The sequence below is a fragment of the Rhinolophus sinicus genome, linkage group LG05, assembly GCF_036562045.2.
Source record: "Rhinolophus sinicus isolate RSC01 linkage group LG05, ASM3656204v1, whole genome shotgun sequence".
NCBI classification, from domain to species: domain Eukaryota; kingdom Metazoa; phylum Chordata; class Mammalia; order Chiroptera; family Rhinolophidae; genus Rhinolophus; species Rhinolophus sinicus.
The window spans coordinates 105,562,583-105,576,120 of record NC_133755.1 but is presented as its reverse complement, the minus strand read 5'-3'; the positions used below and the strand labels follow the sequence as shown (position 1 = coordinate 105,576,120).

The 13,538-nt window shown below is 30.9% G+C and overlaps 1 protein-coding gene across 1 annotated transcript in view; it reads left to right on the top strand.

Annotated features, from left to right (window-relative positions):
• Positions 1-2,292: 2,292 nt before the first annotated feature.
• The window catches only part of EYS (eyes shut homolog), a 140,658-nt gene continuing 129,412 nt past the window's right edge, over positions 2,293-13,538 (top strand). The window contains 3 exon segments of the mRNA XM_019738636.2: positions 2,293-2,674; positions 2,677-3,045; positions 7,227-7,340. Of these exon segments, the coding sequence (XP_019594195.2) occupies positions 2,293-2,674; positions 2,677-3,045; positions 7,227-7,340 (865 nt within the window).

Here is a 13,538-nt window from a genome sequence, read left to right as displayed (position 1 = left end):
CCCACAAGATAAATGCCTCAATTTCCTGCCACCAAAGTCACAACCTTACTAGTCTACAATAATCTTTCTTCTTTCCTCCTACTCTGCACTATATTCATTGCCACTTATCTTCTTCTATACAGCTTTATTTTCTCCCTGTGTGTCCTTTTCTCATGATTTAAACAAAATCAAGTCTTTCACATTTTAAAACAATCTTCTAGCATCTTTACATATATATATTGAAATATAAAAATACATGATTAATATGATCTGATTTAGATTGGTCATATATGCTCATATCTGTATATGTCACTGATGTCTGGATACTTCAACAAGAAAATTACAGACAGGCATCAAATTCAATGTATGTAAAAGGGATCTGACATCCCTTCTCCCTGACAATTTCGTTTCTGCACCTTCTCCTCCTGGATTTCTTTCTCTCTCCTTAGGTCAATGACCTTCAAGATTGTGTAGTTCTACCATTTAAATATTTCTGGACTCCACCAGTGTTACTCTATTTCCACTGCTACTGTATTACTCAGGTCATCACCATTGTTTCACTAGATTAGTGCTGCTGCCTTCTCCATAGACAAGTATGTCTCAACTCTCCCAGTTGTACCCACTAGTACATTCCTTACACTGGAACGAAAGTGATGTCATTAAAATAAAATTTTCTCTTGTTAATCTCCTACATAAAATCTTCAAGAGGTTCTCCATTTCCCTGTGAGCTCCTTCACTTACAATGCCTGCCTCTTCTGCATATACTATCTATTTAAATCAAAGCTTATATTTTATCATGATTTCTTTTCCCTCTACAACTAAAAGCTCAACTTCTCTTACTTCTTCAAAGGTATCCAGTATCAAACTCATTTCAAAATCTTTAGCTAGATGTTTTCTCTAGGAATTCCCTTCTTGGCAATTTCCCCAGATGTTTCAATTATGTTGTCCAAGCTTATCCTTGTTTCCTATTAAATGTCCGTGCTATATGTTCTTATAGTTCTCTAAATTATATTTTTGATAGCAAATTGGTGATGTTGCTTGCCTAATAATCTGTCTCCTTCATTACATTTTCAGTTATAATTTCACTTAGTCATGGATGAATTCTTAGTACTAGCATATCATCATGCACATAGATTAGGATTGAATAGGTTTGTTTAAAATGTTCTTTACACCTTAGCAAGATTATTAATTTAAAATCCAGAAGTTATGATTGATTTATTCCAAATGAGCAAGATCATACAGAACTTTTAGTTCTAAGAAAGTTATAATTTAACCTTTTCTGTGTGCATATTAAGGTAATATATTACTTATATGAATTCATATTTTATAGATTTATAATATCCACAACTGAATTTGCAAAGAGGTAATTTATAACTCAAATTCAATGTCTACATGATCTAAAATAGCCATTAAGATATTAGACTTACCACATATATTTGATATTAATTACCAAATTAATTACATAACATAATGGCATAAAATCATTTAAACAATATTTAATTGATAGTTAAGGCATCTTAGAAAGGCTGGGATTTTTAACCTGACAAACCTGGATTTTAGTTGTTGAGTGAAATTTGACAATAATAAAGACTACCATTTATTAAATGACATATATTTAAATAGTCTAATTCAATCTTCAGTACTACCTTGTTAATTTTCAATACCTCTATGTTAATTTCTTTAAATTAATATATTTAATATAGTTTTACCTATATAAGATTGGAAGAAATTAAAATTCATGTGACCTAAGAACATAGAATGAATAAATAACATAACAGATCCATAACAGATTTTCTATTATACTATTTGTCTTTGTTGTCAGAATTTGAGTTTTGTTGTAAAGTTTATAGTTTGTTTTTTAATCAAGTAGTATAGTGATTTGCAGAGAAAACCCACAATGAGTTGTAGTGTGTTTTTTTGGTTTGTTTGTTTGTTTTTTAAATTGAGTTAGTATATTGAATCTCAAAATCCCAGTTTGGTTTCTTGCCTTCCTTGTGGGAGTAACAATGCCTTCCAACAGCTAAGAATTTTTTTTGTATGATTAAGTAATTTAGGAAAAACTTCACTAACAATGGATGTTTTTGTTTTTCTTTTTAAAGTAACATCGAAACCAGTTAAATCTACTTTCCTGATCAAAATCCAGTCATCAAATCCACTTCCACTTTGGGAGTAGTAAAAAAAAAAAAAGCAAGCTAGTTCCCAGGAATCCCTGAATGAAATCTGTACTTAGAAATTTCTAGCAAATTTGAAAGCCCATTTTGAGCAATTCTTTATGACATTTTCATGATAGACTGTAAAATACAACTCCCCATAATGACTAACACAGTAATTATGCTTCTGAACCTGGTGGTTCTTCACAGCATGTTTATAAATGGAAACACTACATGTAAATGGCAATCAGTGGAAGAATGGCATACACAACCCTCATCATCATATGTGGTGAACTGGACATTAACAGAAAACTTCTGCATGGACCTGTATGGAGATTGCTGGTTTGGGGATGTAAATACTAAAATGAACACTTCAGGCAATCAAGTTGTTCCCCAGATTTGCCCTTTGCAAATTCAATTAGGAGACATCCTTATAATTTCTTCTGAACCATCTCTTCAATCTCCAGAAATATATTTGATGAATGTTTCTGAAGCATCATTCATTGATTGTCTGCAGAATACCACAGCTAAAGATCAATTACTTTTTGGTGCAAATTAAAAGGAATGCACACTGTTAATTCTCAGTGGCTGAGTGTTGGGACACATTATTTTATTACAGTAAAGGCAAGTGGTCTTTCACTTTGCCAACTGGGACTTCAACTAAATGTGACGGTGAAAGAATACTCTTGCCAGGAACATCTGAGTTCAGAACTTTGCTCTGGGCAAGGCAAATGTCTTACTGAAGTTTGGAGCAAGACATACAATTGTCATTGTGAGCCTCCATTTTCTGGGAAATACTGCCAGGAACTTCATGCATGTTCATATAAACCATGTAAAATTAATGGCAGTTGCATTAATAAAAGAGAAAAATGGAATAAGCAAGGATATGGATATATCTGTCACCAACCATTTACAGGTAAAATTGCTTTTTAAAATAACTTTGCCAACTGGAATTTCGACTAAATGTGACGGTGAAAGAACAGTCTTGCCAGGAACAGTCTTGCCAGGAATAAAAAACTGAATTCATACACTGCCATTTATCAAAAAACAAGATATATTTTTAACCTTTTTGTAGGTTTCTTGGACTGAGATGAAATTGGATTCTTGATATCTTATAATCCTATTAGGCATTTTCTAAAACAAGTTGTTTGCTTATTTTAAGAGGAATCGTGAAATGCCTATTTTTGCATCTTTACCAAAATTCACTTTTTTAAACCTTTTTCTTTTTTTTAGTTTCAGGTGTACAAAATAATGCAAATAGATAACAATGCAAATAACTGCAAAATAATGCAGTTAGACATTTCACCCCTCACAAAGTGATAAACTTCCTCCCCCAATATGTTGCCCTCTGACATCTTATATATCTATTACAATTGCATTAACTCCATTCCCTATGCTGTACTCCATATCCTGTGGAGCATCCTATATATCCTTATATCCTATATATAAAATTATAGTTGACATACAATATTATTCAAGTTCAGCTTCAGGTGTACAGTGCAGTGGTCAAGCATCTATACTGTCCATGAAGTGGTCTCCTTAACAAGATATGTTCCATCTGATGCCCTACAAAATCTTTATATTACCCAAAATTCACTTTCAATGTCTCATTGAAAAATGAGATTATCAAAATATGTTTTAGTCATTACATGAAATTCCCAAGCTTGTGATATTTTGGCTAAACGGTTGTGGATCTGGGTTGAGGAAGGGAAGGAACCACGTGGTTAGAGAAGAAGACATTGAAATTACTTGGGAGAGTTGGGGAGGAAAAGAAATTGTGACCCAAAGCATTATCCTTAATGGATGTTGGTGTGGCACCTATAAAGAGATAGATAGGTAATAGTGACAAGGAAGGAAAAAGCATGATATAATTAATAACTGTTACAAGTCAAAGGAGAGGTGATTATGAGAAATGGTTGTACAAGGAAGATATTTGGTGAGTAAATGAAACCAGAAAAGAGCAATCTAAAACCAATATAAATTATATTACTGAGGCTGAGTAAAATTTGAGGGAAAATAAACCAAATTTGAAAGTTTACTACAGAAGAAAGTGAAGAGAAACATTGAGAAATGTGGGGAATATTTAAAGTTTGGAAACTTATGAAAGAGTTTTTGTGTTTTTTTGTTTTGTTTTGTATTTTAATGAGAGTTTCAGAGACCTGGTGTGGAGAATTACAAAGATAATAGGTAAGACAAGGATTATCTAACAAAGTGAAATACTTGGGGCTGTTGCCAACGATAATACGGGAAAACAAAGAGCACATTAGTAGTATATTTAGGTCATGAGAGAGGAAGGAGAGTGAGCAGTAGATAAGATGAGCAGATGGGACTCAGAGATATAACTAATTTTGGGGGGAGGCTTTAGGGTTTTTTTTCCATGAAGCCTGGGAAGACTCCATTGGAACCAAGTTTGAAGAGGCTGTGCAATAAAATGTAATGAAAGACCTCAATAAACCATTGTAGGTTCTAAAATCCACCTAAGCCAATCTTGCAAAGAGTAATTTTAGACTCTATAGTAGGCAAGTACCAAGGCCATTTCAGAAGTTAATCTGAGCAATATCCACTGAACATAATCTCTCTATAACTGGGATCAAAGTTTCATTTGACTCTACTGGCATGGTGATAATAGATATGTTACCCTACTAATTCTGGAGTATATCAGTTAAAATTAAGATAGTTTTTTAAAAAGTGAAAGCATTCAAACTGCTGATTTGGGGTGAATGAAAAAGCAATTTAATTGGAAGCTTCTAAAGCATACATTTTAAGAGGTCCAAAGAATTTTAAAGGATATTTGGCCAGAAAGTTTCTACCATTATGAGAATATGGACATATATATCAATAATATTGACTTATATGTCAGTCATATATCATGGAATATTATTTCAATGGATTTATATAACTGCAGTATTTTTTTCTTAGCTGATGTTTATTTGCTCATTTATTTTTTAGAAATACAACCATAGATCATTTGAATCATTAAATTTTAAACACCATAAAAGTAGTGAATATGACTGATTTATTTTTAAAACATTGAAAATAAAACGTTATGCAACTTTAATTATAATAAACTTTGATTTTAAATTTCAGAAGATAGATATAGAATATATAGACTTATCAAAAAAAAACTGAGAATGTTCACTGTATTAGTTTGCTAGTGTTACCCTAAAAAAGTACCACATTTTAAGTTGCTTCAACAACAGAATTTTATTTTCAGAGTTCTAGAGGCTAAATATTTAAGATCAAGGTGTCCGCAGGATTGGTTTCTTCTGAGGTTTCTCCCCTTGGTCAGTAGACAGCCATCTCCCTGTGTCTTTATATTGTCTTCCTTCTGTATATGTGTGTGTGTCCAAATTTTATTTTATTATAAGACCTGAGTTATATTTGATTAGGACCCACCCTAATTACTTCATTTAACCTCTATTACCTCTCTAAAGACCCTATATTCAAGTATAATCACACTATGAATCTCTGGGAGTTAGGATTCCAAAATACTAATTTGGGGACAGGGAGGGTCACAATTTATCCCAATACACTCACTAAGGCTAAAATAGAACATGACCTATTAAATGCTCTATTAATTTAGTTTTTATGTATGGAAATATTTATACAATTACAAATAATTCTATTTACTTATGTTTTCATTGTATTAAAGGTTGTTTGGAGGTAAATGAAGGAAGAACATTCTGCATTAGTGAGGCAGGAATGTCAGTCTCTTAGGAATTTGAAAGGCATTATTGACAATGGCAAAAACTGCTTACTAATTAAATTAACAATTCAATTAGAATGGGGGGAGGCCTTTTCCCAAATTATGTGCAATTCTTTTGTAGTAACATTTGTCCATTTGCCATGCCCTGAAATTGTTTAGGCGTATTCTTGAAGGATATTATGAAAGATATTATGAGATGATTAACTGCATAAAAATATATTATGCAAACTTATGGTATGTGATATAGTAGGACCACAATAGTTTATGTAAATGCGATTTGGAAAACTTCATATAGCAGCAAGAGGAGGAAAGTGTAGAATTTAGAAGTCTATGCATAGTTTTGAGAATCCAAACAGTCTTTCCTCTTTTTCCCCCCAGAATTTTAAATGTTATTTGATATTTTATTTTACTGTGGAAATACTTAACTGCCCCTCTTAAACAAAATTTTAAGTGTACAATGTATTGTTGTTGACTGTAAGTGCAATTTTGTACAGAAGATCGCTAAAACTTATTCATCTTGCTTAACTAAAACCTTATGCCATGGTTCCTCTCCTGATGGTATAATTATTTTGCATTTTGAGTCATTACCTTGACTAGGTGGTAGAGATAAGACACAATATACATTTGAATGTGTTAGTTTATAAATTACCACTGTAATGCTACCAGTGAACATTGAAGAACTGGTACTTAAGTGTGTTAATATTATCAACTATCAAGACATGATTAATAAATTCAAATTATCATAGAAATTAACTAAAACTCAAATATCAACAATCAGAAAAATATTTGACTATTAAATTATGGGGTGAGAAGATGGAAAAACTGATGTAAAATTTGTTAAAATTAATCGTTTCCATTTAAATACATCATCATGGAGCACTATTTCTTAATTAGAATTACATTTTGTCTATATATCTATATCTATCTATCATTATCTATCTATCTATATCTATCTATATCTACATCCATCTATCTATCTATCTATCTATCTATCTATCTATCTATCTATCTATCTATCTATCTAATCTATCTATATTGTTGTTAATGTTATTGGAGAATATTGGGGAACAGTGTGTTTCTCCAGGGCCCATCAGCTCCAAGTCATTGTCCTTCAATCTAGTTGTGGAGGACACAGCTGAGCTCCAACTACAGTTGCCGTTTTCAATTTTAGTTACAGGGGGTGCAGCCCACCACCCCATGCAGAAATTGAACTAGCAACCATGTTGTTGAGAGCTCGTGCTCTAGTAAACTGAGCCATCTGGCCACGCCTTGTTAATATTTTTTATTGCTCATTATTGAAGAATTTGGGAAAATCAGTAACCATAATTAACTATTTATATACAATGTAAATACTTTAATATAATTGAAACATTTATTTTTCATTTTTGCAGGCATAAATTTTTCAAAAACAATTGGCCATTATGAACCACATATGTGTTTCCATGGGAACGGCAGTGATATTACTTCAAATAGTTTCATTTGTGAATATGATGAAACATTTTCAGGTAAAAATGCATGTTTATGTATATATATACATATATATGCAAATAATTTTATTTTTTCTTATTAATTTCAAATTAAATTTAAAAATTTCATTCATTGCGGAAAAATACAATTTTAGAGGTTCTATACACTGACATTTTTTAGGGATAAGCTGAATAAATCTATTTGGCTAACAATTAATTGCCAAATATTCCATAATATATGAATAATTTGAATATACCAGTTGACAAGTTTTTTATTATGATAAATACATTTTGTTCTTGAGTACTAATACATTTTTGAAATAGTGAACATTTGGCAGATAATTTCCAGAATTATACCTAACTCATTTCCTTAAATAACATGTCATTACAGACAAATCTCCTTTTATGAAGAATAAAAATGTTTTATTCTCACATGAATTTAAAAATGTAAAATGAAATCGTCATTTAAACCAGTAATAGTAAATTTTTTATTAAATATTTTAATGATGACAATGTGTTTAAAACATTCCCACCTTATCTTTGAACTCTTCTAAAGTTTTCCAATTTCTGGGAAATAAGCTCGCTTTCAGTATGGCCATCCCTCTTCAAAATGTCTTCAAGCAGTGGTGTCTCCAGCCATAATTAGACACCTAAAAAGTTCATTTGAAGGAGTAGTGAAACAAAAGATGATTGTCTCTGAAGCTACAGAGAATGGCATTAGGTTGGTGAGAAAGTAATTGCGTTTTTTGCAATTTTTAACCTTTTAAACCGCAATTTATTTTGCTCCAATCTAATAATATCTTAAGAGTATTTCTCCTACAGGTACTTCTACCAGAGTTGAGGGAAATTTGAATTTTTTGGTAGAGTACAATCGTTCACTGCCCCAGAGGAGGAGGGGTTGGTAACAATGCAGCTAATAAGAACTCCAACAACGGTCTTCAAATAAACCTTTTCAGGTCTTTTGTTTTTTCCTCTAGTCTTTTATTTCCTGGAAATAGGAACAGATAATAAGCTGAAAGATGTTTTACAGTATCTTACCATATCCTGCATATGTATGGAAATCGCATATTTTTTCTTCCAAATCATGAATTTTGAGCAAATGAAGTAGCTAAAGCAGTTACAATTACATATATTTGAAATGTTTATTTATTGATCAGCAAATCGGTTTCATTAAATGGGCAGATATATAAAGTAGCTCTACCCAAAAATTATTTTTAAATAAAATTCTTTTCAAAGAAAATATTTCTAAGTTGATCTCTGTAAATCAAAAGACAACTTTAAAACATACTTTATATTATCTGAACGTTACAAAATAATATAAGCAAAAACTACAGTTAGTTATATTTATCTCTAATATTCTGTTATTAGTATTTTTCTGAAGAATGAATATATTTTCCATATGGTCTTACTAATTGAATTTGAGATAAAATTATCTATACCCTCTTCAAAGTTGCATTTATGAATAATAAGTTTTAAATTATCAATGCCTTTAATTGAGTCTTCTCCAAATTATGCCATTCTTAATTGAAGACATTTTTATTGAACACATTTTGAGATTCCTATTAATCTCAAAGGAAAATCTGCTAAATGGAAACTATTCTCAATTCTGTTCTTTGTATACAATACATAGATCAAACATTTTCATCAGACTCATATTTTTTATTCTATTCAGAATTACTTTCTTTGACATTTTCAATGATAATCCTCATGAAATATATGTTCTCCAAGTAAGATTCCTTGAATGGTTGGCCAAGCTTAAGTGCTGCAAAATTGAAGGCCTTCTCAATTTCCATTATGTTCTCACACATAAATTTCTCATATTGCTTCCCACACATGCAGCTATTCCAAAGCACAGTTGTCTTGTTTATAATTTTGTATACTTTTCAACTACTGAATTTAAGTATCCTCATTGTGTTGTGCAGGAATAAATGTTAATGTCTTTTTAAAATTAAGTACACCTCACTGGATCTTTCAAAAACTGATATTTTTATACTTACTTTATTATTTGATTAAATGCTTGTAACTGATTTTGAACAAGCTGTAGACAAAATTTAGAGGATTCTTTCACTAAAATGTAAAACCCTCCCTGAAACACTTAAGTTTATTTTCAAAGTTAGTCAGAAGTTTAACATTTCTAAAATCTAAATGTTCATGGACAGCAGCAAGAGAAATCATATTCTGTCATGTTCTACTTCTTTTTTTTTTTTTTTTTTCTATACCAGTCTTGTCACAGAAAACTTCAGTTTGTTTTTAGGTGAATTTTTAAACTTATTGTGAATTTTGCAACTATCCACTTTTGTGAATATCACAAGTAGTTTGGTTTAAAATATGAATTATGTATGCACCACAATAAAATCCAAGTACATTTTTCTGTCATTTTCTCAACTTAATCCAAACAATGCATATATCGTAATATACTTAACAAAATTTATATGTATAATTTTACCACAAGAACAAAAAACTTTATCTTTCAACATTTTTACTAAATTTTAATAGCATGCCTAATTTTGTCAGCATTGTTGCCTTCAACAGAATAAACTTGTAAAGCTTTCTTTGAATTCAGTGAATTGGATGGAAAAATCAAACCATTAATTAAAATAACTATCTATTTGAAGCCTCTGATTTTACCAGTCTCCGTCTGGCATCTTTTAACTGTGTGTAAATGTATTCTGCTAATGGAGCCAATACATTTATAAGGATGCTTTCACTTTTGTATTTGTAAAGAAACCTGCAATAGAAAATGAGGGAAATAATTTTAGGACAGTCATTTCATCTAAATAAAAAGCCATGCTTCACAGAGTGATATGGAAAGACTCCTGCATCTGCACCTAACTCATCACTGGCAGACAGTCTTCTAAATAATTAACATTTAAAATAGATGCTGATGATTCTTCAAACGGTGTGTATCTTCTGGACTTCATATAGTCAGTGATGTCACTAATACACTGTGAATCATTAATAATAACATAGCTTAAAGGCAAACTACATATTTATCATCAATAGGGAAGCATAAATGTGAAATATTGTTATTCAACTGAAAATTGTTTCTTTTTCTTTTATTTCATTTTAAATATTTATTTTGAGGTAAAAAATATCAGCCCAAGGTAAAAAATATGTAAATAGTTGTGTATTTATAAACAGTCTCACATACTTCTTTTCTGTAGATGGTCAGATAGTAAATGTTTTAGACTTTTAAGCTATATGGCTTCAATTACAATAATTCAAATCTGCTATGGTAGTGTGAAAGCAGCCACAGACAGTATGTAAATGAATGACTGTATCTATGCTCCAATAAAACTTTATTTACAAAAATGTGTGCAAGATCATATTTGACTCACAGTTTTAGCTTATCAATCCTTGATTTATGCTATGCAATAAATGACCAAACTTCTATAACAATAACATATAGACAACTGTCTATAAACTCTATGACAGGACTGCTTGGCCTCGATTAATCTGTTACATGAAACATAGGTTTAAATTATCATTTCCTGTGAGGCTTAAATTATCATTTCCTGTGGTTCCCAGTGACCCAGCTTACTTAGAGACAGTCAGCTTTGTGCAGCAAGGAAGAATTATCAAATCCTTCTCTCCCTGCTAACTCAGCAAAGGAGTCATCTAGTTGTGGCTGCTTGGATCTTCAAAATCCCACCAGCTGTCCTCAAATGAGAGATTTGAATATGAAAAAGGTTGGGAAAAGAGAGGTATATTTCCACTAGTTAACTAGCTAGCTTATCCTCACGTTAAAATAACACACTGTTTATGTGGCTCCCACACTCCTAGAAAAGGTCATGGCACAATTGAAATTACAAAGCGGAAATCAGTTAAAGTTATCCTTTTTTATTTTAAATGCAGCTGTGAATAATAATACTTTTTTAGAAAATACAGCACAAATGGTAATTTGATAACTGGGGAGAACTGATATCTTAGCAACATTTTGTTTTAAATTCCATGAGCATAAAGTGGTGCTATCATTCTAGTTTAATGATGACATTCTTAAAAGATCTAATAACTATAATATATTGGATTTTTTTTTTGGTACCTATTACACAATTCTGTGACATAAAGCCTTAGCCAAAAACGTACAGTAAACATCACATTTTAAAAAACGTATAAATATGTATGTAAGTATATACGTATGTGTGTATGTATCTATCAATCAATCTATTTGTATGCATTTACCTATCCGTTTATCTATTCGGTTATCTTACACATATTTTCCAATTGCTTTTTGCAAAAACCTTCAGTAATTAATACATGTATAATCGTTTTGCCCACTATGATGATCTGTGCATATCAATATGCTATATGAAACAGGATTCATAAAGAAGTTGAAATTAGAATGTTTCAAAAAGTCCAGATACTTTACACTTTCAATGACTTATCAAACAGTGGTTATTACATAAATTAGTCTTTATGTTAAATTTCCTTTCCTCTTGATTTTCACTTCAAACAGAGAATTTTGGAAGTCATGTATTTTGGGTAGTTATAGCTATCATGCTAGAAACAGTTTAATAGAACTTATGCAAATTTAAATCAAGACTGCAAAAAAAATAAAAATAAACAAGGAAGAGTACACCAATGCTATTTGAAAATTAGTGAGCCTTAAAAAACAAACAAACATATTCCTGATTTTTAAGACACCTCAAATATTATGATGGAGTATGAAAAAGAATAATTAGCCATGAGGCCAAACTGCAGTCTCAGACATTATAAAAATAAAATTAAGAGTTGAAGGGCTAGTCTAAAATGGTATGAAAATGTGTTCTTCATTGTAATTCAAAGTTGGAAAATGTTATATAAAATGTATATATCCATTATAAAATAATTTACTCTAATTTTATAACTTCATAAAGATCATTGCCAAAAATAAATAAATAAATAAATAAATAATAAATAAATAATATATATATGTGTGTGTGTGTGTGTATATATATATATATATATACACACACACACACATATATATATATATATATATATATATTTTTTTTTTTTTTTTTTTTTTTTTTTTGGTAGCAGTTCAAAAAGCCATTAACATTCTCATTCTAGGTATGGTCACTTCCCGACTTATTTTCAAAACTTTTCAAATATGAGTTGGATATAGGAAGAAGTGATTGTCAGAAAATAAACTCTTCATTTTAATCTAAGACTAACTTAAGCTTCAAAAAGTAATTTTAGTTTCAATATTCAAGAAGGTTTTGTTTACAAGGAATGCTGGGATCTCTGTATCCAAGATGACTGATTTAAAGATACCACAGCATGGTTTGGAGAAATACTTGTTTTTCAGAATGTGATAGCCTCAGGTGTCATTCAGACAAGTAACAAGAAGTCCAATCTGACTAGTGAATAATACTGTAAGGCATTCTATTAGCAGTTTAAATCAAAAAGTGGGCAGAATATTTTTCAATGTAAGTCGATTTCTCCTTTTTCAAAACCTCTTACCAGTGGGTAGAATTGATAGAGAATAGTAATTTGTCCATGGAAAGAAATCTAGAAGCATCTAAATCATATATAACTTGTTATTAATTTTTAATAGTTGAACTTTAATCCTATTTTGAAACTCAGTTCTGATAGAGGTTTAGAAAACTAATCTCAGTCAATTCAACTCTATCTCTGACCCCCTGCCATTTAGAGAATTGAACTAGTTCTTGTTCTCATAAGTGTAATTTGTTAAATATTGTGAATAGTTAATCATATTACATAAGCCAATCAGCACACTACATGTACAATCAACTCTAAGGCTTAGCATTTATAAAATTTGTAGTTAAAATTATGGCAAAAAGTTTCACAAGTTAATCTAATACATTTAATGATATACGTAATTTTTTTCGGTATCACTTAGAAAGGAATTCATGTACTTTACTCTGGACTGCTATTATTTTTACTTTGTCAAACCTCACTTTGAGGTATTTTTCTTCTTGATTCTCTGGTCACTGGTCACTGTGATCATTATCAGCACTGGATGTGACCTGAAGTTCTAAGCATAGCATGAGCCACAGTAATATAACACTAAAAGGTAAAGGTCCTGTATCCAATTACTAACATGAGTGATTCCCTTTGCTTCTCTACTCCATCCTGATAAAGAACTGAAGCTTCTTTTTGCCTTCTGATTAGTCTGTCTTCCATTGTTATAAATCCTCCTTTGATTGATTGGCAAAATATGCATCGAAGTGTTCCCCACCCCACTGAAGATTGTCTTAAAGCAATGAATGATTTTATTAAGTATATAGTATA